The 27,477-nt window shown below is 43.0% G+C and overlaps 1 protein-coding gene across 1 annotated transcript in view; it reads left to right on the forward strand.

Moving 5' to 3' along the window:
* Positions 1–27,477, forward strand: part of LOC144755252 (disintegrin and metalloproteinase domain-containing protein 9-like) — a 929,123-nt gene that overhangs the window by 364,344 nt on the left and 537,302 nt on the right. Inside the window, exon 9 of the mRNA XM_078643994.1 lies at positions 7,572–7,741. Coding sequence (XP_078500120.1) covers positions 7,572–7,741 — 170 coding nt within the window. The remainder of the gene's footprint in view (positions 1–7,571; positions 7,742–27,477) is intronic.

Consider the following 27,477-nt stretch of genomic DNA (forward strand, 5'->3'; position numbering starts at 1 on the left):
CTAACTATATATTGCGCACCCGCAATCCACTGCTGATCATGTCACATATTACATCATTCATGACATGGTCAGTGACATCACTGATGACATCACTGATGACATCTCAAATGACATCACTGATGAAATCACTGATGACATCTCATTTGACATCAATGACCACATCACTGATGATATCATTCATGTGACAATACAATGCATCTCCTCACATTTTAATATAACCTCTGTTTCACCCAGTGTTAAATACAGAGTATAATTTTTGAAACCATTGACACACCAATACTAGTTACTACATACGTACTCACTGATTCCTACGTCTACACACACATTCACTCATTCACCCATACAATCATTCATACATACAATCACTCATCTTTACAACACTATCATATGCACTCATACACCTATACAGACACTCACACTCTGCCACTCATCCATGGAGTTACTCACACACCTAGTCAGTCCTGTAAAGAATCAATCACACTTCCATTTTCTTGTCTATACAGTTAAACATAGAGCACCTTACATTTTCAAACATATAGTAACACATACTTACTTTCTTATACAATCATTGATACAAGTACACATTGATCTGCACAGAGTCACACACCTCCCAGCCAGCCACACACACACTCAGTCTCCCATACAAATACTTGGACAATCAATCAATAACCCATATAGTTAATCATATAGCTACTGATCAACACATGCAGTAGTTTACAGAACAACAGACATAATGATGCACAAATTAAGACAGTTTAGTCACTAACCCATGCACTCAGTGAGACACATTTAATCACTCACTCATACATTCAGTCATGCACCTACTAAATCCTTCGTCCAGACAGTTATACATCTACTCATTCTTCAATATCTAAAACATATTTAAACTTTACAGAAACACACAGTCACTGGATGATGTCATCAGTGATGTCATCAGTGATGTCATTTGAGATGTCATCAGTGATGTCATCAGTGATGTCACTGACCATGTCATGAATGATGTAATATGTGACATGATCAGCAGTGGATTGCGGGTGCGCAATATATAGTTAGTGCAACTAACTATATATGGAATTTCAATGGTTTTGTGTGAGTAAAATAAGGTTTTTTAAATGCTAATTCCTAACTATATATGGTCTATAACCTATGGTTTTTTCAGTGAATTTTCAAGGTTTTGTAAATGCTAATTCCTAACTATATATGGTCTATAACCTATGGTTTTTTCAGTGAATATATATATATATATATATGTATGTGTGTGTATGTATCAGTGAAAAACAAACGTGAAAGTGACATTATAGTAAGGGGTTGAATTGACATCAAAATTAACTTACTTTTAGAAACCAAAAATAACTCCCCAGTTGTAGTTTACTGAGCTAACATTAAGTTGTGCCCTGCCATGCACTGCTTATGGTCTCATGTATTATATCACTCAAGACATGTTAAGTGACATCATTGATGACATCACTGATGACATCTCAGTGCACCATGTTGGGTAAGAGTAGAGGCAACAAAAATGTTTCTGTGATGGCTGTAGGTAAGTGGGTTTCTGTTGCAGTAACCCCGCCACCCACACTTTCTGCCTGGCTACTGATGCACTTTACTATTAATTTCAATGTACTGTATTTGCTAAGTGGTGCAACCTTCTGAATCCCCTGTAAATCAAACAAAGTACAATTGCTATTGCATTTTAAAACTGCTCTATATCCAGTAACTTATTACTGAAAAGTATTTAATGCTTACCTGTGTCAGGCTTGCTTGGTTTTAAAAATAAAACAACAGTATATATTTTTATACAAACACAATTGGCCTAGAGTTTATTTTTTGAGTGTGTGAATTAATTTGCTGACTGAGTGTGTACATCAAATGCTTAACACTGTCCTCTGATACTGCCTTACTGCTCGACCACTCTACCACAATTAGATAACTCCTTAGACAGTCAGTCCACTAGCATCAAACACTGGCTTGAATCAGCCAGTGACATCATCGCCCCACTCAGGCGTATTAAACTAAAACGCCCCCATGACGCCCAGAGATGGTTCTCGGACGACTTAAAAAATAAGAAACTTACACTTAGGCAGGCTGAACGCAGCTGGAGACGAGACTACGCCCCTGGTAAAAAAACTTTATTTATGGCACTGCTTAAAGACTATAAACAAGCTATCCTCCAGGCTAAAACTTCATATTTCTCTCTGAAGATTACCGACTCTGCTACCAAGACCAAAGATATATTTTCTATAGTTGAGGAGCTCTCACATCCTGATAGAGTTACTATTAAGCCCTCCCCTCTCAAACTCTCTGTGACTCCCTCAACTCATACTTTATGGATAAGATCGCTAAGATCAAAAGCAGCATCCCTTCTCCCACACCTCCCATTAGGCCTGCATCCACTATTAGAAATACCCAAATAGTGGACGAAATACCCCCGATATCCGAGGACGAGTTCTTTGCACTCCTAAAAAAGGTAGGCTCCGGCTCCCCCACAGACTGTTGTCCTTCTCACATTTTACAAGCAGCTTTTACCATTTGTCTCAAGCCCCCTCTGGCACTCCTTAACAACACCCTTAGATTAGGCTTAGATCCAGATTCCTTTAAGACAGCCGAAGTCATCCCCATCCTGAAGAAACCTAATGCTGACCCTTCCTTATTGAGCAATTTTCCTCCCATCTCGCTGCTCCCTTACCTTAGTAAGGTGCTTGAGGCCCATGTCACCAACTTCCTTAGTTCATTCATTGAACACTCCCAGTTCTTCGACTCGCAACAAGCTGGCTTTAGGCCAGCTCATTCCACTGATTTAGTCATCCTCTCAGTTATGGATGAACTTAGGAGGGGAGCGGACCTCAAGATCTGTGAAGCCTTAGTGCTCCTGGATTTGTCGGCTACCTTCGACACGGTCGACCATAACATCTTAATCAACCGTGTCAGCGACGCCGGCATCCAGGGGTCGGCCCTCAGGTGGATTTCCTCCTTCCTTAGTAACCGACACCAGGCTGTCCGCCTTTCCAACTTCTCTGCGGAAAACATTAAGCTAATATGTGGCGTCCCCCAGGGATCTTCCCTTTCCCCCCTTCTTTTTAATTTGTACCTGACTCCCCTTATTCGGTCCATACGCGGGAGTAAGGTCACTGCTTTTAATTATGCAGACGATATTCAACTGGTCTTCGAGATTGATTCCTCAGACCACTCCATCCATAACTTCCAGTCCACCATGTGCCTCATTAGTAATTGGATGGAGGTCAATCACTTGAAACTCAACCCCGATAAGACTGAGCTGATCTTGACCGGAGGCATTTCCAACCCGTGGAACTCTAATTTTTGCCCCCCCCCCCGCTTCGGCTCCCCTCCTTCCCCGGCTGAATCGACTAAAAGCCTGGGGGTCATTATCTGTAAAGACCTCTCCATGAAGTCCCAGATTAGTGCTGTGGTATCTTCCTGCTTTTTCTTTTTTCATTGAGAAAATCCAAACAATTCAGGCCAGCCTGAATGACTAACTCAGTGGAATGAGCTGGCCTAAAGCCGGCTTGTTGCGAGTCGAAGAACTGGGAGTGTTCAATGAATGAACTAAGGAAGTTGGTGACATGGGCCTCAAGCACCTTACTAAGGTAAGGGAGCAGCGAGATGGGACAAAAATTGCTCAATAAGGAAGGGTCAGCATTAGGTTTCTTCAGGATGGGGACGACTTCGGCTGTCTTAAAGGAATCTGGAACTAAGCCTAATCTAAGGGAGTTGTTAAGGAGTGCCAGAGGGGGCTTGAGACAAATGGTAAAAGCTGCTTGTAAAATGTTAAAAGGACAACAGTCTGTGGGGGAGCCGGAGCCTACCTTTTTTAGGAGTGCAAAGAACTCGTCCTCGGATATCGGGGGTATTTTGTCCACTATTTGGGTATTTCTAATAGTGGATGCAGGCCTAATGGGAGGTGTGGGAGAAGGGATGCTGCTTTTGATCTTAGCGATCTTATCCATAAAGTATGAGTTGAGGGAGTCACAGAGAGTTTGAGAGGGGAGGGCTTAATAGTAACTCTATCAGGATGTGAGAGCTCCTCAACTATGGAAAATATATCTTTGGTCTTGGTAGCAGAGTCGGTAATCTTCAGAGAGAAATATGAAGTTTTAGCCTGGAGGATAGCTTGTTTATAGTCTTTAAGCAGTGCCATAAATAAAGTTTTAAGCTACCGGCCCTGATTTATCCTCCCCCCACTATGCTGGCTCAGGCCAGTAATGAACCATCCCAGCTCTTTACATGCTTTGATCGGGTAGAGGTGAAGGACGTGATGGCTATCTTAAAATCACTAAAATCAGGGTCACCAGCGGATCCCTGCCCAGCGAGGGTTGTAAGTGGGGTGGCGGAAATCATCGCTCCTTTTGGGGGGTCCTTGGTCAACGAATCCCTGACGTCAGGTGTGATGCCCCTCTTATGGAAACAAGCAAAACTTCTCCCTTTGATCAAGAAACCGATGGCAGACCCTCTGCTTCCATCTAACTACCGGCCCATTTCCCTTCTCCCAGCACTAGCCAAGGTCTGTGAGAAGGTAGCTTTTAGACAGCTAGAAAAATTTGTGGAGTCCTCGGGTGCCTTACATCCCGCACAATCCGGCTTCCGAACATCTTTCAGCACTGAGACAGCGCTCGTGGAGATCACCGAGGCCATTAGAGAATGTCTGGATGGGGGCGGCAGAGCGGCACTGATTTTATTGGACCTCTCTGCCGCGTTCGATACGGTACCCCATCTTCAGCTGCTCTCCAGGCTGTCGGATATAGGCATCACGGGCGCTGCTCTATGCTGGGTCGAATCATTTCTTAATGACCGTTTCCAGCAAGTATGGATGCCGCTTTTCCACTCCTCAGATAACAAAGTAGAAACAGGGGTCCTGCTGGGGTCGACTTTGAGCCCCTTGCCTTTCAATGTTTATCTGACCCCCCTTATCTACTTAGCAGAGAGCTTGGGTGCCAAAATTATGGCCTACACCGATGACACCCAACTCCCCTTTACCTGGAAAGGCAGAGACCCACGCAGTGATGAAGCTCAACATTGTCTGTCCTCAGTATTTGCTTGGCTTGCCCAGGCCAGCCTCAAATGCAATGAGGATAAATCGGAAATTCTCCTCTATGGCCGATTTCCGGTGGCCTTTAATGAATCACTATGGCCTAAAGGATTCCCCTGCCCCAAGGGGGATTGTGGGGTAGCAAAGAACCTTGGGATTTGGTTTGGGGCTGACTTGTGCTTCCGCGAGCAAATTACGAGACTGGCGGGTTCATGTTTTGGTACTCTAACAACCCTAAGGAAGTTTTTTCCCCTTCTGCCCCAAGCTGCCAAGGAGGCAGTAGCCAGGGCACTAATACTCTCGCGCCTGGACTACGCCAATGCCCTTTACATCGGCTCTCCTGGCTTTCTCCTGGACAAACTCCAAGTGGTTCAAAATGTGGCGGTTCGGCTCCTCTTTGACATCCCCAGGAGACGAAGTGTCCGCAAACAGCTTTGTGATCTTCATTGGCTCCCGGTGGCTCAAAGAGTGCGATTCAAGGCGTTGGTCCTGACTCACAAAGCCCTACATGGCCCTTGTCCATCTTATCTGAGGGACAGATTTACGTTCTACCAACCGACGCGCCAACTCCGCTCGGCGACCCTTAGACGCCTGGTGGTCCCCAGATTTGGGAAATCACGTCTAGGTGGTCAGTCTCTGGCTGTTAGAGCTGCCACCTTGTGGAACGACCTACCAGACCTATTAAGACATACCACTGAGCAGGCCATCTTTAAAAAACTCTTAAAAACACACCTGTTTCAACAAGTAGTTTAATTCCTCAGCTCTATTTGCCATTGTTTCTCCCACGCGCCAGGACAGTCTTGACTAACAGTGCGCACTACAAATCCAGTTATAACATAACATAACATATAACATAACTCTAATTTTTGGGCCCCCCCGCTTCGGCTCCCCTCCTTCCCTGGCTGAATCGGCTAAAAGCCTGGGGGTCATTATCTGTAAAGACCTCTCCATGAAGTCCCAGATTAGTGCTGTGGTATCTTCCTGCTTTTTCCACCTCTGCAGAATTCGCAAGATCTCTCGATTATTAACCACAGAGGCTCTAACCCTGGCTCTTCTGGCCCTGGTCATCTCCCGCATCAACTATGCCAATTCACTCTATGTTGGCATTCCGGCTTACCAGTTTCGTCGCTTGCAGCTGTTACAAAATCAGGCCGCCAGACTCATATTTCATCAACCCAGACACCACCATGTCCGCCCCCTGCTTAAAAGCCTCCATTGGCTCCCAGTGGCCAAATGCTGTGAATTTAAATTAGGCTGTATCATCTTTAATTCACTGGCCGGCCTTGGTCCAGCTTTCATCTCATCCCTGCTTCACCGCTATTTTCCCCCTCGTAAACTTTGCTCCTCCCACCTGGCTCTCCTCACAACCCCTACTTTCTTTCATAAGAAACATGGAGGTCTTAGATTCTCCTTTCTTGCCCCCTCCCGCTGGAATTCACTTCCTGCTGAATTTAGATTAATTATGTCCTACCCCCACTTCAGATCCCGGCTAAAAACTCTACTGTTTTGCCAGAGTTATGAGTAATGCACTATCTGCCCATTCACCCTCACTGCTGGTTTTTCCGCTCACAGCGCCATGAAACAGCTTGGTGTAAGTGCACTTTAAAAATTATTTTAACATAACATAACATAACATAACGTAAGGTTCCATCTAACTTTAGCCTCTGCCTACCTCTGGGGTCACTTGGACTCTGTACACACTATACCTCATTTCGGTGTAGTGTATATATAGAGCCAGTTTCTTACAATGGCCAACAAATGAGAATTTAGGAGACTCATGAGTCCGGTCCTGCCTTCACTAATCCACAATAGACACAGTATAAAAGTCTCCTGGTCTAATGGGGTTCCTTTATTTTTTAAATCGATGAACACATCATTCTTGGATTTGTGAATCCACAGTGGATCAACAAACTAGCAGTCCAGAGATCTCTAAAACTGAACCTCTTTAAACCTAACCCAAGCATAATTTTAAATTCAAATTTCTCGAAAAGTACTAAATGAATTCACACCAAACAATGAAAAGGCACTTCCTTAAGTAAAATTCAACTTATCGTGCTAGATTTGGTGCTATTCCCTTCAGCCGTTTTTTATAGTGAGGCCCACTCTCTCACTGTCACATATTTACTCATTAATCTATTTCCACTCATTTACTAAGTCAATAAGTCACAGACATATACGCCTGTACGCTTACTCATCAACTTGTTTACTCTCTCTCAATCACTCGCTCACATAAGTACTCTCATTCACTGATATTATTCAAATTCTCACTCACCCAGCATTACCTATCTATTCATTCTGCTATTTATTCACCATACAGACAGACACTACCTCCTTTACATGGTTAGCATTGACACATGATTCTGCAGGTCAGCAAGCTGATAGATCGCCACAGAGACAGCACAACATGTGTGGGAGTCTTCAGACCACTCCACAGCTCTTGATAAAGCTAAACTCTTAGAAATTACTTTGATCCAAGCCATATGTTCCCATGCCTGTGCTCTCAAACTTATATTTCAATCCCTTCTTGCAGATGTATGTTCCACTCAATATCCAAATTGTCCTCATTGAGCTAAACATCTGGATTGATGTCAATCCTTTTGATGTCATGAGTGGGACGGCTGGAGATGTGCTCGGAAGGTTCTCAAATTGGAGGGGGACCGCGACCGGATTGAAAAGAAGTGATGCCAGTCATCTCCTCATGTAAGTTTCAGGCTAGCACTTTAATGTTCCATTTACACTGAGAGTGACACATCAGGGTCTGTAAAGGATGCAAGCTATACATTTCTAGATGGGAAGCATAGAGGGCCCTGGATAGGACTCTCCCCAAAGTACATGTTGTGAGTTACATCCACTCTTTACATTTTCTGATGGGGAAGTGAGGGAAGTTGAATGGTCTGATGGGGAATGGTTGGGCGGTCGGGGTTGGGACATTCTTAACTTAAAGAAGGGAGGCAGTGAGAATAGTCAGAATTACACATGTGAGCGCCTTGAGGCTCTGGTGATCTGGCGCCCCTTTCAAATTTCCCATAAAAAAAATGTAAATAAATGAACACGTAACACTTCATACCATCTGTCCTACTTAAGGCGCTAGATATAAGAATGACAGATAGACAGACAGCACAAAGAGTAGGAATCACTAGCCAGGAACATTGTAGGTCTTCCTGAATGTGGATGCATTCACTTATTTGTCCAGATCAACTGAGAGCTATTTGCACACTTAACAGGACCTGACACTCAGAAGCTCATTTCCTCCTACCAGACAGTTTAAAAGTGGAACAATTGGGAGACTTTGATGACGGGAATAAAAGGCTGCAGAGGGCACAGACTTGGTCTTGTCACACCTACGGGACGTCCAATCTCCCAAGAGGCCATTGAATATCAAGCAATTAACCATAAATCAAATTATTTCGGCCAAGGTTAGAGTGTGGTGGACATCAGAGACATGGTTGATCCGTCCACTAGTCTCTGCTGCATTTCAGGCTCCCGATGTCTATTAATGGTGCCAGTAGAAAGTTACACCAATACAACTGTAGCAGTGTCGACTGGAGTTTCTTAACCTCTCTCTCCTGAGCTCCCATTAACTACAAGAAATCCACAATGCTACTGTGCCTTTAATGGGGTACTGTGATTGGCAGCTATGTATCTTGTCGTAGTTCAGATTTTCTTTTTATTTTGCCCGCAATTTCTATCAGCTTTTCAAAGATGCAGGGAAGGGGATGCAACAGGCTTTGTCTGAGAGAGTCAATAGTGGGAACTAAATGATATGCGGCTCTGAAGGAAGCTAGGCAGCGCATATGTCTGTGTGTAATCAAGGGATGGGTAAAAGGCAGCCATGTCACTAGTGACCTGTGAGTAATACTGCAGGTGTCATCACTGTTCAGTCAGTGCAAAAGGAAATAGGTTAGAATATATTGCAGTCCCTTTGCTTTGTTACCACGCATCTTGCTACCATCTCTAGCCAACGTCTGCTGTATTAAGCCTGTCTCTGCTGTCTCAGCATCTTCTGCCATATTCCCCGCATTGTTGCCATCTCCAAGTGTGCCACCCCAAGCCTTCTACATACAAACTCCCGTCTGCCATTTTGCACCATCCACAGCCCCTCTGTGCTTTTCTCAGCATCGCTCCCCCATGAGCAGTCCCTTGATTCCATCTGGACCTGTTCCTCTGCTGTTACCAACTTTGTTCCCTCCTTCAGCCGCTCGCTTCAGCCTCCCTCTGTCACAACAAATCTGCCTTTTGCCTTCCTTGCCAACTTGATCTGTTCCTAGCTCTTCTCAACCTCCTGTTCTCCACAGTTCTGTAGCCTCCAAAGACTGTAGCCATTCCCAACTTTTCTCTGCCTCCCGAACCTGAATGTCCTGTGCCCCGCCTCTTCCTGCTACCACTCCCTCTGTTTTGTACATCCTCACTGTGCCATCTGCAGTCTCTATGGGACATTGCAGTCTTCCTCTGTTACCTATAGTCTCTCTCATCCATGCCCAGTCCCTTGCTTCAGTATACATCATCCCCTCTCTGCCATCATCCACTCTGCAGTGCCACACCAAGCCTGGTTGTCAGAAGTAGCCTCCGTCGGACACCATCAGCTTGTGATGAAAGACCCCCTCGAGATTAATGTATGTTTCTCCTGGGCCATTAGTGCCCGGATCCGAAGAGTGTTAGAGAAGAAGCTGGGAGTCCCTTGAATCTCTGTGCATGCGACTAAGACTTTACACAGCAGAGCAGATGTACCTCTGCCCCGAAATGTTGGAAAGTGGGTTATTGGTAGGGGCAAATGCAGGTCTGCCACTGGCAATAAGGCCACTAACACATGATAGGACTCAGCATAGGTCTTAGAAAATTATTCCTATGCTCAACCCTTGGTAACGTGGCTGCGAGCAAACAGGCTTAACTTCAAAGACAGGTATTTAAAGCATTTAAAAACACAATTTCAGTAAATAAATAAGAAACAACACATAATAAAAATCATACACCAATTTATAAAAATAGGAAATATTTTTATCTTTAAAATGACACCAAACGACAAAAATCCAATGTAGGGAACCGGAGATATGAATTTTCAAAGATGTAATAAAATATAGCACTTAAAAGATTATAGCACCATATTGTGGTATCTGCTCGCGATAGACCGTGGCAAAGTCAAAGAGTCAGGCCGGGCGCGATGGAGCCCTGAGCGGCTACAGCCCGCCGCAGGTCCCGGTCTCAGTTTCTACCTTCACACTTAGAAACTTTTCTGGAGCTTTTCTCCTCAAGGCCCCTCGAAGCTCCCAGCCGGTCCGGATTCGGTGAGGGTTCGCCGGATTGACTTGTGACGAGGTCCCGGTCAACTTCCCTGGAGCGGACTTAGAACATTTCTCAAGATCGCTTCAGTGGCGTAACCCAGGAATCCAGACCGGCACGTGATGGAAGGCAGACAGCTTGGCTCTCGCGGTTGCTACCGGTCACCTTTTCTACGAGCAGATTTAGAAACGTTTCTGAAGCTTTTTCTCGCTGGGTCTCTCGATGCTCCTCATGTAGCTGGATCCGTGAGGGTTCGCCGGCTTCAGTTTTCTTCTAGTCCCAGTCAATCTCTGGAAGTTGAAGCAATTGAGCTTTTAGCGGGACAAACCTGGTTGGCTTGGCAGGCGGCCAGGTTGAGTCGGTCCCTCTATGGAGCTTTTTTTCAAATTTGGTCCAAAGTTCTCCAAACTTCTTGAACTTCTTCCTGAAGTTCCTCAAGGGGTCCAAAAGTGTCCCAAACTCGTTCCAAGGGTCTGGAAGCTCCAAGAGGGTCCTTGAAAGTTGAGGACTTCAGTTCTCACAATCCACTGGCACAAAACCCTGACAAATCCACTGGGGGTTCTCCAAGGTGTGGATTTAGGTGGTGATGTTCCAGATGAGCTCTTTTAACCTGTAGCTTTCACGGAGTCCACTCTTTAGTTCTTTTTCAGCAAGATAATCCACAGCTCTGTAGTTTCAGATGGTGCAGTCTTCAGGGTGCAGGCCTTCGAAGTCTTTGCACAGCAAAGCTTCTCAACAGGGCACTTCTTGCTTCAGTAAGTTTCAAGCAGCAGATCTGAAGGGCTCTGCCCCTCTCAGATTCTTATTCCTAGTTCTCTGGTTCAAGCAGGAGGTCACTTCTGATCAATGGGACCAGGGTAACTCCTCCAATATATGACTACATCCTGTAGAGTGTGGCATTCTTTTGTCCTAGAGTGCATCAAATCTTCCAAATCCGTAATAGCTGATTTTCCAGTAAGGAGGTAAGAGCAGGCTAAACACACCCCTAGGGTGGCTAATTTACGTAGACTCTTCCCCCTGCATCTGCTCATATCTTACTTAATCCTACCATCTGCCTAATGTGGGTAGTTCAGAGCTGTAAATGACACTGGTCTCAGCTCTCCTCTTTGAAGAACATAGTTTACAACTCCTCCCCCTGGCCTTGCATTCCTATGGAACAGCACACTGCCCTGCCAGCAGAGCTGGTTAACCCCAGGGGCTCTTTATCACCTCTTCATGGCAGCCTGGATGATCCACTTAACTCTGACCAAACAGGGCAGACCACTGGAAGGCGGACTTTGGACTTACAAACAAGAAAGTCTTATAACTTCTTGTATGTACACTTTAGGAGAAATTCCACAATATGATATTGTTAGATTTATTAATACCATTCTGGGAAGTCTTTGAATGGCATTTCTAGCCCTCTTCTATCAGGAGTTATTAATCAATAACTTCCTACCATGTTAACCTATGTTACAGGGGATGTGCAATGGGAAAAATGACCTGGGCCATTTTTCCAGCACCAGGACTTACAAAAACATAATTTATAAGTACTGGTCTAATATCTACAGGAACCCCACCCCAGGTGCAACTAGGGGAGACTTCAGGGGTTCTGAATCTGTAGAAATATTGCAGATTCTCCCTCCACAGTGCTCCTAACATCAAAGTCGAATTTGAGCAGCACTGTACCACAATGTGGGGAGTGAAATGTGAAATGTCACTTTACTCGGGCATATAAGTCATTTTATAAGGGTGTACCTTATAAATATTTATTTATTTATTTATTTTATTTAGAAGTTTTTTATAGCGCTAACAAGACCCGAAGGTAGCAGAGCGCTTTCCAGTAAAAGGAATGAAAAGGTGAACAACAAGACACGTAACAAGTAAAGGCGATCAACGAAAGACAATTTGGAAGGAGGAAAAGTTCGTACAGTAGGACTTCTTGGTAATAGGATACAGAGATACCACATAGTTCTAGGGATGCTTGCTGATCCTAGTTACCCACGACCTAGGGAACGGATAAGGAACAAGGATTTGAGTTGGCTCTTGAATTCCGCATAGGACGGTATGGTTCTGATGTGCGGGGGGATGGAGTTCCATATTTTGGGAGCATTTCCTGTGAAGGAGCAGTCTGCAGTTCTCTTCTTTCTGTTTTTTGGTAGGATGAGCAGCAGGGAGTTAGAGCTTCTCAAATTTCTAGCTTGGCCTGCTTTTTTGAGCTTGTTTGCCAAGTATTCTGGTTTTCCGGTATGGAGGGCCTTGTGGGTTAGGCAGGCCGTTCTGAAGGTACTACGTATTTCCACAGGGAGCCATTCGAGTTCTTTGAGTGCTGGGGAGATGTGGTCAGATTTTTTGCATCCTGTGATCATTCTCGCTGCCGCATGCAGTGTTGTTTTTAGTGGGGCCAGGTGCGATTTGGGGATGCCTGTTAGGATTGAGTTCCCATAGTCCAGTCTTGATAGAACTAGAGATTGCGTGGCTAGTTTGAGGTCCTTGTTGGGAATGAAAGGTTTGATTTTGTTCAGAAGTCTGAGGTTAAAGAATGCACTTTTTGCCGAGTTCTTAATGTGGTTTGTCAAGGTTAGTTTGGGGTCTAGGGTGAAACCCAGAGATTTTACGGAGTCAGCTAGCATGAGAGTACCTTTAAGAGCATCGATCGACTTCAGCCACTCGATGATTTGAGGGTTGTCTTCTTTGTTTGAGATGAGAAGAGTTTCGGTCTTGTCGGGATAGAGTTTCAGGTGATTCTTTGTCAGCCAATCTTGAACATCATTTAGGACATCATTTAGTCTGTCGATGTCATTAAGAGAAGAGGTTTCCAGGTAGATCTGCGTGTCATCCGCGTAGAGGTGGAAGTGGATGTTGGCATTCCTGAGTAGTTTGGCGAGCGGTTCCATATAGATGTTGAAGAGCTGAGGAGAAAGTACTGATCCTTGGGGGACACCCTTGTTGACTTGCTGGGTTTCTGAGGTGAAGTTCTTAATTTTTATTATTTGCGAGCGGTTATGTAGAAAGGAGGAAAACCACTTGAGAACTACCTCGCCGAGGCCAGCTCTTACTTGCAGAGTCTTGATGAGGAGCTTATGGTCCACCGTGTCGAAAGCTGCAGATAGATCAAGGAGTATGAGGAGGCAGCACTTGTCTGCGTCAAGAGAACCATGAATGTCGTCTATGATGTTCAGCATCGCGGTTTCTGTGCTGCGGCCTTGTCTGAAGCCGGATTGGAGGGGGTCCAGGAGATTGATGTTGTCCAGATGATGCGTCAATTGCAGAAGTACGCAGCGTTCCAGTGTTTTAGCGAGCAGAGGGAGGTTAGATATTGGTCTGAAATTGTTCAAGTCAGTTGAGTCAAGACCCGGTTTTTTCAGCAGAGGGGTGACTTGTCCCATTTTTAGACAATCGGGGACGATTCCGCTTTGTAAGGAGCTGTTTATGATTTTGCCCCAGATAGGTGCTAAGGTGAGCTTCATTTTTTTGATTAGTGAGGGAGGAATGGGGCTGAGATGTGTGCTGATGGTTTGGGGGTCGAGATCAACAAGATTATCTCAGTTTCCTGCATGGGGCAAAAGCTTAGCCAAAGGAGGGGAGAGGAGCCGGATGGAAGGGCCTGTGGGATAGCCGAGTTGCTCTTCTGGAGGTGTAAGTTGTTGATGTCTAGAGATAATTCGATTTTTAAGACCTTATCGTTGAAGAAGGTGGCGAAGTTATCGCATAGTTCTTTGGACGCCTGCAGGGGTGGGGGCAGAGGCTTGGATGTTTGATGTCTAATTATGTTGTAGAGCTCCTTCGGTCTGTTTTTGGAATTGGCTAGTGCCTCTCGGAAGAAGCTGGATTTCTTGTTTTTGATATGGTTGTTATACTTCCTACGGGCTGTTTTTAGTTGTAAGCGAAGGATGGCGGTTGGGTTGTTTCTCCACTTTCTTTCTTTGGCTCTCAGGATTCTTCTTTCTGCGTTGAGGTCCGCGTTGAACCAGGTTCTAGATGGGGTGGCACGGCTTCTTTTGAGCTTTAGAGGAGCTAGATTGTCGAGAATGGAGACTAGCTCGGAGTTATAGTGGTCGATGAGATCATTGGTCGAGAGGTGCAGAGAGTTGTCTGGAAGAAGTGAACTTAGCTGACCTTCTAGGATATCTTGGGGTACTTGGGAGAGGTTTCTCGACCATTTAGGGGGTCTTGAGGAGGTTTAAGCGGGATGGTGGGGTGATTGATGTGAAATAAGATCATATGATGATCTGACCAGTCAACGGGAAGTATGTGGTTGACCGTGATTGAATTCTTTTGTGCAATGATGGCGTCCAGTGTGGCTCCTTTGTAATGTGTCTCCTCAGTACAGTGTTGAGTAAGGTTGTTATCAGCGAGGAGGCTGGATAGCGATCTGATTAGAGGGTTATGAGTTTCGTTCCATCGGAGATTCAAGTCACCAAGAATTAAGTTTTTGGAATCGCCGAGTGCGTCTTGTGCAATCAGGTTGGATAGTTGTTCTCCAAACTCATTGTTTCTGCCCATGGGGTGATAGAGTAGGTGGCACAGTAGAGAGTCGTTGTCTTTGATCTTGATGACAGCGGATAGACATTCAAATGAGTCGTACTCGAAGGAGGAGGTTTCTGTGATGCTCCAGCTGTCCTTGTGGATGATAGCGACCCCACCTCCTCGTTGTTCTATCCTCTCTTTGGAGATGAGGGAGAAACCAGGTGGAACCAGCATGTCCAGGCAGGGAGGAGATGTCTGATTTAGCCAGGTCTCAGTGAGGAACGCAACGTCAATGTCATGGGTGAGGATAGCTTCGGCTACGTCTGTTGCATGTAGTAAGGCCGATCTGCAATTGATTAGGAGGCAGTTGGTGATTTTCTCCTGATTGCTGGTGGTTTTGTCTTTAGCCTCTCTAGGTATAGCGGTGAGGACTGGTAATCTCTGTCGTTTGAAAGTGGGTAGATCTTTCCGGTGACCAGTGATTACTTGGATTTTGGATTTAGGTGAATCTGAAATGGGAGAGTCGTAGGTAGCGGCCCCCTGACCCTGGGATACCTAGGGAAAACATGGGGGTCACTAATATGCCAACACATTGTAGGTTATCCATTTTGAAGTGCCCCAAACACCAAAGTCGAGTTCGGGCACACTTTACTTTTTAAAAGCAGTCCTGGCACCCAGGGCTGTTTTTAAACTGACTTCAGGCTTCAGCAGTGCACACATGCAAGTGCAGAAAAAGGCTGCTGGCCTCTAAACTGTCGTGCCCCAGGGTTCTGGGGACTTCTAGGTAGTTTCAATCCCCCTGTCCTATTATATACTAGTGGCCTATAGGGTAGGTCATGCCAAACACAGGGGTACCTCACCATACCATTGTGTACCCTAGTGTATGTAGGTGGTTTAACTGTATTCTAATGTGTCTCTTTCAGCATAGCACTGTTCCTGGGGCTGGTTAGGTGGAGCCCAGGGGCAATCAGAGTCAGTTACAACCAGTATCAGTCAACAAAAAGTTGGTGGGTGCCCAGGGCACAGGATGACTTTGCAACACCCGCAGAGCCCCACTCTCAAGTTTACTCTCATGTGACCCACACTCTGTGTACTGTTCACACAAAGGATTTAAGGATTTTAGCTGGTAGGCAAAACCTAGCACTCCCGCGATCCCCCCCTATTTCTCCCCCACCCCCCATCCCCCCATTCTAAGTGATTTTTTATTTTACATTTCTGCAGCAGGGAAGAGACATCTAGGGTTGAGTGTCTACATCATGATCTTCCTGAAGCTGCAGCCATTTTGAAGCAGTTTCAGTGTGCTGTTTTTACCACTGTGCTCTGAGGGCTCTGGATTTTAAGTTGACCCATCTCTGCTCTTCAGTATTTGATCTGGAGGACCAGCACCTCTCCATGACATTGCTAACTGGGTTTGGCAACTAGCATGATCATGTCATTAAATATAGACTCTATTTTGGCATTCTTGGATCTAATCATGATTCCCAATGTACAGGCTCCTGGACTAATTAAATTCAATCTCCCAAGCAAGGTTGGTCAGTACTCCGTAACTTCCTTCACATAGTACCTTTATACTTTTCTGAGAGTAAATACGGCCCCGTTTTAGAAATACTTACTCTCTAAGCTGCAAAGGCTATACCAACCTCAAAGTTATGCGTAAAGATATTAGGCAGATTGAATCCCAGAAATCTCACATCCCTTGCTCGAAAGTAATCCTGTGAGATTTACAGGATTATTTTATGGGTGAGTACCAGACCTCGTTCCCCACGTGGATTAACACACATAAGAAATCCACACTGTATATTTTAAAAGTCTTTAATGAAAATGAATATCCTTTATAACCCTGGGCGTAGTGTGCGGAGTGGGGCTCCGCGGAGCTACGCGAAGTGGGCGAGAAGCTACGCCCACTCCCGCACTCCGCGTAGCCCCACTACGCACCTCCCTCCCGCTCTCCCCTAGATACATTATTTAAGCAACTACCCTGAAAAATACAATTATAAAGCACTTACCTTGTCCGGGGCTCGTCCGGGGCTCCCTCTTTGAATAGCGTCCTTTCCTGGATACCAATGCGCATGCGCGGGCGGCCGCGCATGCGCATTTGTTTCCAGGAAAGGACGCTATTCAAAGAGGGAGCCCCGGACGAGCCCCGGACAAGGTAAGTGCTTTATAATTGTTTTTTTCAGGGTAGTTGCTTAAATAATGTTTCTAGGGGAGGGCGGGAGGGAGGCGGGTGGCGGCCGACTCGGCTACGCACACGGAGTTGGCGTAGTGTTGCCGGCTACGCTGTCTACGCAAAATGCGTAGAAGGCAACACTACGCCTACTCCGTGGGCGTAGCCGAATCGGACGCCCAGGGTTAATATCCTATCCTATTGCAGGTGTTATGGATAAATGCTGAAACTAATATGAACAGAATAAACATATGAGCAATGAAACAAACATAAAAATAAAATGGATGATGGCTTCCAATATAATCTTTCTATGATAGAACCCCTCTCTTTCTAGGCCTTAGCTGAGCCAAATATGTTCAGCACCCAGAGTGCCTATATGACTTTCTCAGATTGGCCTGGCATGTAGACCTTACAAAATGTCTTTAGGCTGTTGTCTGCTTCTGTGTGTAGCTTCAGAGATTAGGCTTTTTTTTGGCTCTATTTCCCTCCCATCCTCTGACAGTACAAATAAGATTTGAGCTACAAGCCAGGATGAGCCAAGATGTCTGCCGGATTGGATTCTTTCGGCCATTAATTCTAAAAATGTCCTCTTCACCTGGATGCACGTGCACCCCGTTTAAATACACTTTGAACCTTGGAAATACTAAGACCTTGTGTCCTGTGATATGAAATACACAAATTACGGTATGCATTTGAGTGCGCACTCTAAATCTAAGCACTATATAGTATGTAAAATATTTGCTATGCATATGTGAAATAGTTTTTTTACTTGCTTAAAGTGCTATCATAGCCTTTGAACGATTGCACATAGCCTTAGTTCAAGTCAGCATAATCTCGTTTTGAAGTCGGCATAGTCAAGCGTAACTGCAGATTTAGTGGTCAACTCTCTACCGTACCCCACTGTATTACCTTCTCAAGGACTGCTTGCATTTTTCCAAAGAGAAGATATAAGCGCCTGCTTGTTAGTGTCTATCTTGAGTCTCGGTAATCACTCATTCTTTACTCCGCTTGACTCACTGAAGAAAATGTGTAGAAGCAAAGTAAAAAATGTTCTGAATTTAGCATTATGAGCACCAGTGGTTCAGACGCGAAGAGCTGGTCTATTAACACTGCGAATCGTGCCTCAAATATGTTTGCTGCTTGCTATACTTTTTAATTAAACGTGTTAGCAGGCGCAGCCGGTATGGCTCGAGGGTGGGTGGGTCACAGGGGAGGTCGGGCTGAAGGTGTCATAATTAAAAAAACATTTCAATTTAAACTTACTTTGAGGCCGGTTGCTGCGTCTTCCTGGCTCCTGCTCTCCTGCCTCCAACAGGAACAGAAAGCATGCAGCCAGGCTCCCTCCCCTAAGCCAATCACAATGCTGCAGAGCAGTGTTGTGATTGGTCTGGAGCGCCGCAACACGGCGCTTCGCCAGGGTGTAAATGGTTATTCTCATTTCCTAATGTTAAATTGCTTATGTCTGTCTTCCATTTCTACTTCTCATTATTGTGTTCTGCATTGTATGTCATACCTTCAGCATGCACAGCTTTGTACATGTTATCTTTCAAAGTTGAATCGTTAAAGTTCTTTCTCACTCTGAAGCTCCAACTGTTGAATTGCTCATTCAACAGTTGCGCTTCCCTGTGGACAGCTGTACTCCCGTGATTAGGCTGACTACTTGGATTAAAGCTTACTCTAATTTACCTGAAATGTCTCTTTCATCATTCCGACTCACACTTTACATTTGGCGACAAGCGGGGCAACATCTCCACTAATTATGTACGGATTTACAACTTCCACTTCACACCACAAGTTGGTGTGCTCCTCAAGCAGATCGGGTGCCTTTCTTCAGATCAAGCTTCTTTCGCAGTCACGGTGTCACTTTCTCTGACTCGGATGTGACCTCCTCCTCACCTCTAGCTCAATTTTGAGGTTTTTTATCATTTTAAAGAGATACAACGTCGACTGCAGTGACGTTCACTTCAACACGTCACACACCTAAGCGAACGTGATGATGTAATCATGCAACGTGCCGCCATCTTGGATTCATTTTCTACGTGAGCTTAATGTTGTTTCTCCAGCCTTTTTGTGACGCTATCACGTTTCAACGCTGACAGACTTCTTCTGTTCAAAACCCAACGCGCATTCAATTTCAGCATATTTGAGGCATCAGCTGTTTCCCTCCTTGCATGATGGTTTTCTTCTCATGATCGGTGAGTGGATTTATATGTGTTTGCCACACATCAGCACTTTCATCAAAATCAAAACGGGAAACACAAGGTATTTAATTGACCTTTTTACAATTCCCTGTTAACTTTTTATTCAACTTGGAAGATTCATGCTTTCTTCATTGGTCTCACTAATAACATTTTAATAACATTGACTTTATTTTCATTCAACTGGTTTTATATATTATTCCTCAGCTCTATATTTAAACATCAAACCAACAATTTTTACAATTAAACCACTTTCTTCCAGTTTCAAGTAAACTGAAAAAATCATGGAAAACGTGGTTTTGCAGTTTTGAAAGTTATTTAGTTGCAATTGATGCTGAGGAATACTCACCAAAACGCAAAGTAGCTATATTGTATAATCATTTGGGAAGTGCTGGTCAACAAATATTTGACAATCTCCCAGCCTCTATTCCCCCTCCAGGAAACGGCGATGGTTGGAATGTCTACACAGACGCTGTTCAGAGACTTAATAAAAAATGTTTGGAACAACCTAACGTAATGCTGGACCGGTTTAACTTTATGAAACGCAAACAAGACCCAAATGAGACAGTGGAGGTATTTATATCAGCACTTAGAAATTAAACTGCAGACTGCAATTTTGGTGCATCACTTGACATGTATATTAGAGACCAGTTTGTGTATAGTTGTTATCATAAAAAAATACTAGAACGTATCCTAAGTTGTAGAGACCCACCTCTATCAGAGGTTATAGACATGGCGAAAAGTATTGAGAGGGCCATCATGTCTTCGAAATGTATTGCAAATGACAGTGTTTCTCCTGTCAATTTTGTACGAAATAAGTCTTTGATTAATGCTATAGCTGTTAAAAACAGATTTGGTAAACCTTTTCAAAAGAAAACTAATATTATTTGTTACAGGTGCGGATCCAAGATACATCTGGGCAATAGTCCCATTTGTATAGTACAGAAGTGTACTATTTGTCACAAAATGGGCATTTTTACACTGTTAGCAGGAGCAAACAAATAGTTTGTGTTAGTTCAATCTCTTCAACTGAACATCCTGATCTTAATGTCTCTTCTCTTGATTCACCATTTCAGAGTCTTCACATTACTGTGGATATAATTTCTCAGAAAGATAAACAAAAGATTATTTTAGCTATTGATACTAGTGTAGAGTTGGTTAATTCTGAACAAATTAAAGATCCCACTTGTGAAGTCACTATTGATAATAAGTCTATCAACATGTTGGCAGACTCTGGTGCACCTGTGACCATTATCTCTGACTCTTTTTTTGATTTTCACTGGTCGTCGAATGTTCATTTACAACCATTAGACATTATTCTTAAAGCTTTCGGAGCCTATGGAGATAAACACATAGATATGCTGGGTTTCTTTCTTGCTGATCTAACTTGCTTGGGTAAACACATTAACACAAAAATTTACGTTGCTATCAAAGGCAAGAATAATATTGGTTGGAGAGATCTCGCTAAAATGGGTTTGAAGTTGCTGCCGGGGTCAGAAAACCCAGTCCAGCTCAATGATGTGTCTATTTCTCTAGTTTCTGAAGATTTTAAGCCACTCATTTATGGTATTATTTTTTAATTTCCAGACGTTTTCAACACTTCCATAGGTAAAATTAAACATTTTGAACACTTGATTAAACTCAAGCCTGGTGCAATATCCATCACACATACACTTAGATCCATTCTTCCAAGTGTGAGGGAGGATTTGAAGAAAGTACTAGACAAAATGGTTTTAGAAGATATTATTGAACCGACTAATTTATCCCAATGGGTCAGTCCCATTGTTATTGTGAGAAAAAAAGATTCTAGTATCCGCCTGTGTACTGATCTCCGCTCCCTTAATCAAAATATAATTATTGATTGTTAACTGGCATCAGTGGTTCAACTTACTTCACTTTGCTTGATCTCCACAGTGCATATCACCAAATTCCTTTATCTTCTCAATCCTCAGACTTAACCACTTTCATTAATCCCTTCGGAGCATTTACATATTTGAGGTTACCATTTGGCCTGGCCTCTGCGGCCAGTGTTTTTCAAAAATGTATCGATTGTTTATTGAAAGACATTGACTTTGTGCAAGCTTATCAAGATGATGTACTCATTTTCTCAAACAATAAGGAAGCACATAATCGTACATTAAGAGAGGTTCTGTCTCACTTCAAAGATGCTGGTGTTACTTTGGGCAGAGATAAATGCAAATTTTTTGAAACAGGAGTTGATTATTTAGGACATTCTATTTATGCCATCTGGATCAAACCAAAATGTTCCCTTACACAAGCAATTTCTAGTGGTGCAGTTCCCAAAAACAACGATTCCTTGAAATTTTTTCTGGGAATGACTTTATGTTACAGATTGTACGAGGAAAACAGAGACGTGCTGTTTATGAAATGCCAATGCACATAGCCTGCGCGCAAAGATTGCAGCGTCCAGCTTAACAACATAATAGAACACAATTGTGATTGCCCGTGTTGTAATATGGAAAAATCTTGTTCTAGTACATCGATAGCAGATGATACAATGTTGCCCAGTGAATATATTCTGGCCGTTAGTGTCGTTAACCCATTGTCGACCACTGCTGGAGCTCTATGTTTATACGATCTATTTCTCGTAATCTTCCTGCGGCCTCTTGTTGTGATATTTTCTGAATCTCATTGTAGACAGCGTAAAAGAAACGTTTGTGACATGGCTTCCTAGGACCTAATAAAAAATTCTATAGGTCCACATCCTCTGAAAGTAAGGATAAGTGTTGTTTCACCTGTGTGAGTGTTGAGGTTTTTAGCCAATCAAGGCATAACTTCCCAACATTATATGATGTCATTACCCCTGGGTGTTGTCTCTGTACATAACGTGTATCTGGCCTATTGATACTAACTCCTTTGGTTTTACCGAAGAATCTTTCCTGACAGTTATTGGTGTCTATGGGCCAAATTAACCATCCCTTCCAATCGCGGTCTGATCCATTGTAGTGCAGGATGTCATCTAGTGTAACCTCTTCTTACAATGATATATTACCCTCAGTGTGTGATGATGTGGGAATCCGAGGTGTATTCAAATCTTTATTCTTGGCTAATCCAAGATAGGTCGTTTCCTGCACTGTTTCATTCAAACTCATTATTTGCTGAGGAATAAGGCATGCTCTATATACTGCCTCTGTTCCCTGTACCTGCCAGTCCATAGTACCCTAGACAGATTTAAAGTTAATGTTGTCTTTCCATAAGTCAAAACCCTGTTCAGACAATTTGGAAATAAAGGTAGCAGAATAAATCTGTTTAGTGTTCATTAACACTTTTCCGTACTGGTGTTGGTGCAACCTTATAATAATATGAGGCTGGGTCTGATTTGTTAAACCCTTAAAAACATGGAGATTTCTGTGCAAATGTTTTTAAACTGCTTTTCGGCGGTGTTGGGTAATGTTCCCATTGGTGGTATGTGAAAACATTTCTGGGATTAACAGATTTATGCAGAAAGTGATCACCATAATGTTGATAGCAATTCATTGTTTCAAAGTCTGATGTGTCTTCTAACATTTCATTATTAGAAAAGGCAGCAGATTTTTCTAAATCAGACAACATATTATTTACAGTTTCATAATCCCAATCATCAGAAAATGTACTGGAGGTAATGATATCACTTAATGAAATCTTAAATAAATGTGGTACTTTTTGTGATGCAGAGCTTTCTCGAAGATAAGTTCTATTAATAGGCATACTAAAGACAATTACTAGGCCAGTCCAGAAAAGAAAGAAATGTACCCTGGTAGTTACCCAGAGTTCCACCCAAGGTGATATCAGGTAAATCCTTTTAAGAAAGTTCAGGAAATCTTTAAATTGCGGTAGATGAGTTCTTTTGGCTGGCGTTGTTTCAGGTTTGCTTAGATCTAACGAAAAAGTGTCAAAGTCAATGAAATAGCCAGATGCAATTCGATAAATTTTCGTTAGTTCCGCAGCTTTTGTGGAAACTGTAGCTTGCTCTTGTTGGGGCATGTTGATGTAGATATCTGTGTTTAGTGAATAGAAATGTGTCTTTCTGTTGAGTTCTCGTTTTGAACTTTAGTTTCAAGAGGAACGAGTTCCATTGCATTGTTGCTTAGTCCTTCATTCCGTGCAGGTGACCCTTCAAACATGATGAGTCTTTCTGTTTGAACTTCTTATATAGTTGTGAGAGGAGGGTATCTGTTACTCCGGAGCGCACGCGGCCTACTATTCAGTGTCGGCCACATAGTGTGGTTTGATTAGGTAAATTGAGACAAATCTTTTTTCTTTTTTACTGGCAAGATGTGGCAGAAGTAATGTTCTTGTTCCTTCAACTGCCTGGACAGGTACAAGCTTTCTGTATGATGGCCCAAATTCTTTTTGGTCCGCTATTTTTTCTCTGACCAGATCCCCGAGATTCACCCAATTCCCACCCGAGCCTAATACTCTAGCTGTTAAAGACTGCTTTAAGTTCCGGTTTTTCCTCTCCATGACTGAATTTCCCTCTGGATGGTACGGAGAGGAGCACTGCAATGCTACACCCAGACTTCCCATAGCCTGTAAGGGGCCGCAGTTGTCCAAATAAACACACGCCAGTGGTTTGTCTGATATTAGTAATGGTGTCTGCACTGGATGTGTTACGGTGGAGCCTTTCATCTGCTAGCACATGTCGCATTTCAAGATGTAGTCCTAAGTCTGGTTTCTTAGTCCGGGCCACCAATATCACTGTTTTAGTAGAGAAACAGTTGCTGGAACTCCTGCATGTGCAGAACCTATACTCTCATGAGCTTCTAGGATTAATCCTAACCTTCGATCTATATTTGGTATTACTCTATCCCCCACTCGAGGAATTTGAGAAAATGGAACATTGTTTGCAACAAACTTGTAGGAGTACTTGAGTGGAAATCTTTTCAGTACTGCTGTGTTATTGCATGTAGCAATAATCGCAACCATTATCTCACCGTCTATCCTCGTTTTTGAACAAGTGATTGTGATGGAGCAAGGTGGCAAAACAAACTTTTGTGTACCCCTTGTGAAATCAATGTTCTATAATGTTAACATTTACTAATGGTGTGTTGTGGTGAAATAACCAACAATAGTATAAGATGCACACAAATGCACACGTGGGAATACTAATTATGCCTGCATGAAGCAATATAATTAACTAATTTGTATTGTTATTGTGATGTGAACTAATGCACAGCTTAAATATAAATAAACGCAATATGAATGTGCTTATTGTACATGTTATTGTGCCAGAAAGTCGTCGGATATGTAAGTATAATATGCATTTATGTGGCTTATTTGCTAGGTAATAACTAATAGGGAAACATTAGTACGGCGGGAGGTAAACAGAAGGGCTTTAGTTCCATATTTAACATGAATTTGTGTTTGTTTCTATGATAGTTCCAAAAGTGGCCTCTGAGACCTAGTGAAAACATGGCTGCTCTGGTAAACTGCGAGCAAGTGCTGGACTGCGCATGCGTTCCCAAAGCCTGCAAGAGAGAGTGAACTGCCTGTACTGGAATGGGAAGTACAAGGCTTCTGTGCTCTGGAAGTCAGGATGGTTGCCAAACATGGACACTCGGGTGTTCTGAACGTGGGAAAGAAACGCGAAGTTACAAGTCAAGGAAGTGACCAGGCCAAAAACTGTCCTAAACAATACCCTTTTTTTAAATTGCTGATTCACCGTGAATATGATGTTGTAATGGTGAGGAGATGCTCATCCATCCCAAATTTGTCCAATCAGAACCCAAGTTGGTGATGTTAGATACTTTTTAGATAGATTAAGTTAGGAAATTAGAGTATAAAACCCCCTGATTTTGATTAGAGAATGTCGCTCTTTCGATTTCATCTCGAAGTGCTGTTGGATTGCAGATCGATTCCTGGATGCTTTGATTTGTGTCTTGTTTGCTTTGCAGGACTGAAGGATAAGATGAGGGTGTTAGTTAGGGATGTTAGGAGAGAATGAATTTGGAACTATCTATTCTTTGCTAAACTTTTAACTGATTTCTAAATAAATGACTATTTTCTGAGCTCTAAATAAAATGATCATTCTGAAATAAAGTTTAAGATTTACTGAATAAAGAATTATTTAATGCCTAAATGTCAGACATATTAAAGTTTTGCTTTTAATAAAATTAGGAAAATGGAATATTAAAGCTGGTCTTGTAATTTTTCCTACGCCTGATTTTCTTTCTAGCAGAACCATTGCCACTATGGTGGTGTGTCTGAATAAAATTCATGTTTGTTAAACCATGGTAAATTGTATAAAACTATAGGTTTAAATAATAACTGGTTAAATAGGTTCAGACACTCCACCAAATGTTACAGCATTACTCCTTTGTGTTTCACCAATCCTTGAAGTTGAGTTAAGTGAACAGAGAAAGTGTGCAGTGTTATGGGCCCCACTGACGAATGAATGTGTGTTCGGAGGTTTCAGGGAAATGGTGATGCTGATTAGAAATGATTTTTGGAGTTCCGCTGTAGCAGTGTCTATTACTTAAAACAGATAGGATTTCTATGTAGGATAGCGGCCTTCTTAGGAGCCTCTCGAAACATGTCATCACTCAATGACAGTTGGTCACTTCTCCATCATGGCATCTGCGCTTGACAAATACAATTTCCATGCTGGGTGCATTTGTTTCTCAGATATTTACCACTCCTAATGAGGCTGCTGCACATGGCTGTTTCACTTCACCCCTTGCTAACATGGCTGTCATATATCACTCCTTTACTTCTCAATGAAGCATAGCTACTTGGCCATGCATAGGTAACTACATTTCTCTAACACAGTTTCCCAAGCACCAACGCGTGAAGCAAAGAAATGTCCACTTCCAATAGGTATTCACATTGGTTTATTTTCTTCAAATTTCTTCAATTTCAATTTCAAATGTTCTCCTCTTCAAATGTAGCCTTCAATTCGAGCCAACACGTGTTTCGTCAGAAAACAATGTTCTTACACCTCTGACTTCATCAGGTCTACAGATATACAAACAAAGAGGGTCTAAGCTACTCTATGTACATTTTAAGTTCCTTCACCAAACACCCTGGTGTACAGAGATTATAACAGGCGACATGTCAGTAAGGTAATATCCAACACTAATACATAAAGGGAAGGTACCTTTGCCACAGATCAGCTGTTAGTTCACTTCAAAATTCCAATGGTCAGTTAGAACTAATCAAAAGTGCAAAATCCAAAATTCATATAACACCGTGAATTACTAAAGCATTGTAAAATGAGAAAACACAGTGGGTTGGAAAATTGTACTGTGAATTAAAAAATTACTATATTCAATTCCATTAGTGGTATTCAGTGTGCACATTGATGGTCAGGCTCACCTTTACCAATAGAATGGACCACAGTTGATCCAATAGGCATCTTATTTATCTTGTTCACTTGTCATTCAGACCACGATATATGCACAACCTATAATTCAATCAGAATCAATCAGTATTCTATCTGTTGAAATATTAAGGTGCTATCTTTAAAATGTAAATTTATCGGGCCTCATTTATGAAAAGTGACGCATCGCTGCGTGAAAACAGCGATGCGTCACTTTTCACTGCGCTCTCCCTGTGACACTAACGATGCGTCATATTTACAGTATGACGCATCATGTCGCAAGGAGTTACAGATACGTCAGTATTTCTGGCGTATCTGTAGGTGCAAAAGTGACGCATTGCTGGAGTGTGTCACAAAAGTGACGCAACTCCAGCAATGTGTACTTTCACATGGGCAAGTCCCATGTTGTTAGTGCCTGCGTCAGTCTTACACCTGCCAAGAGGCAAGAGTAAGATTTTTACGCATTAGCGGCCAAGAAATGGCGCAGTGAAATCCTATCGATTTCACTGCGTCACTTCTATGACTCTTTCTTGCGTCAAAATGGTTTACAAGCAGCGCAAGGGTTTACAAAGTGACGCATCTACCTAGATGCGTCACTTTGTAAATATGGCGCAACAAGGCGCATTTTCTACGCCACTGGTGCATCACAAACAGTGACGCACCTGTGGCGTAAAAGTGACGCACAGCCTCATAAATGAGGCCCATCATCCTTTCAAATTCGAGATTACATGGAGCGTTCGCACAGTAAATACTCATATGTGAATATGCACATGCTCCTTTTCCCGCATCATTTCTTCAGTACATTAAACAGAATAAACAGATCCTGATCTGATACAACACTAACCCAACCCACGGACAATAGGGTGGATCAAGTATTATCAGCTCATATATTTCTAGTCTAGTAATTTAGTACGTCACGCTTGATCGGAAAGCTAGTGAGGCATATAGCTGTAAACAAAGACCAAATTAAACATCTCTCATGCCGTATCACTTCATTCTAGATAAAAATGGAATATGGAGGCAGTTC

This window comes from Lissotriton helveticus, chromosome 5_1, assembly GCF_964261635.1.
Source record: "Lissotriton helveticus chromosome 5_1, aLisHel1.1, whole genome shotgun sequence".
NCBI lineage: Eukaryota > Metazoa > Chordata > Amphibia > Caudata > Salamandridae > Lissotriton > Lissotriton helveticus.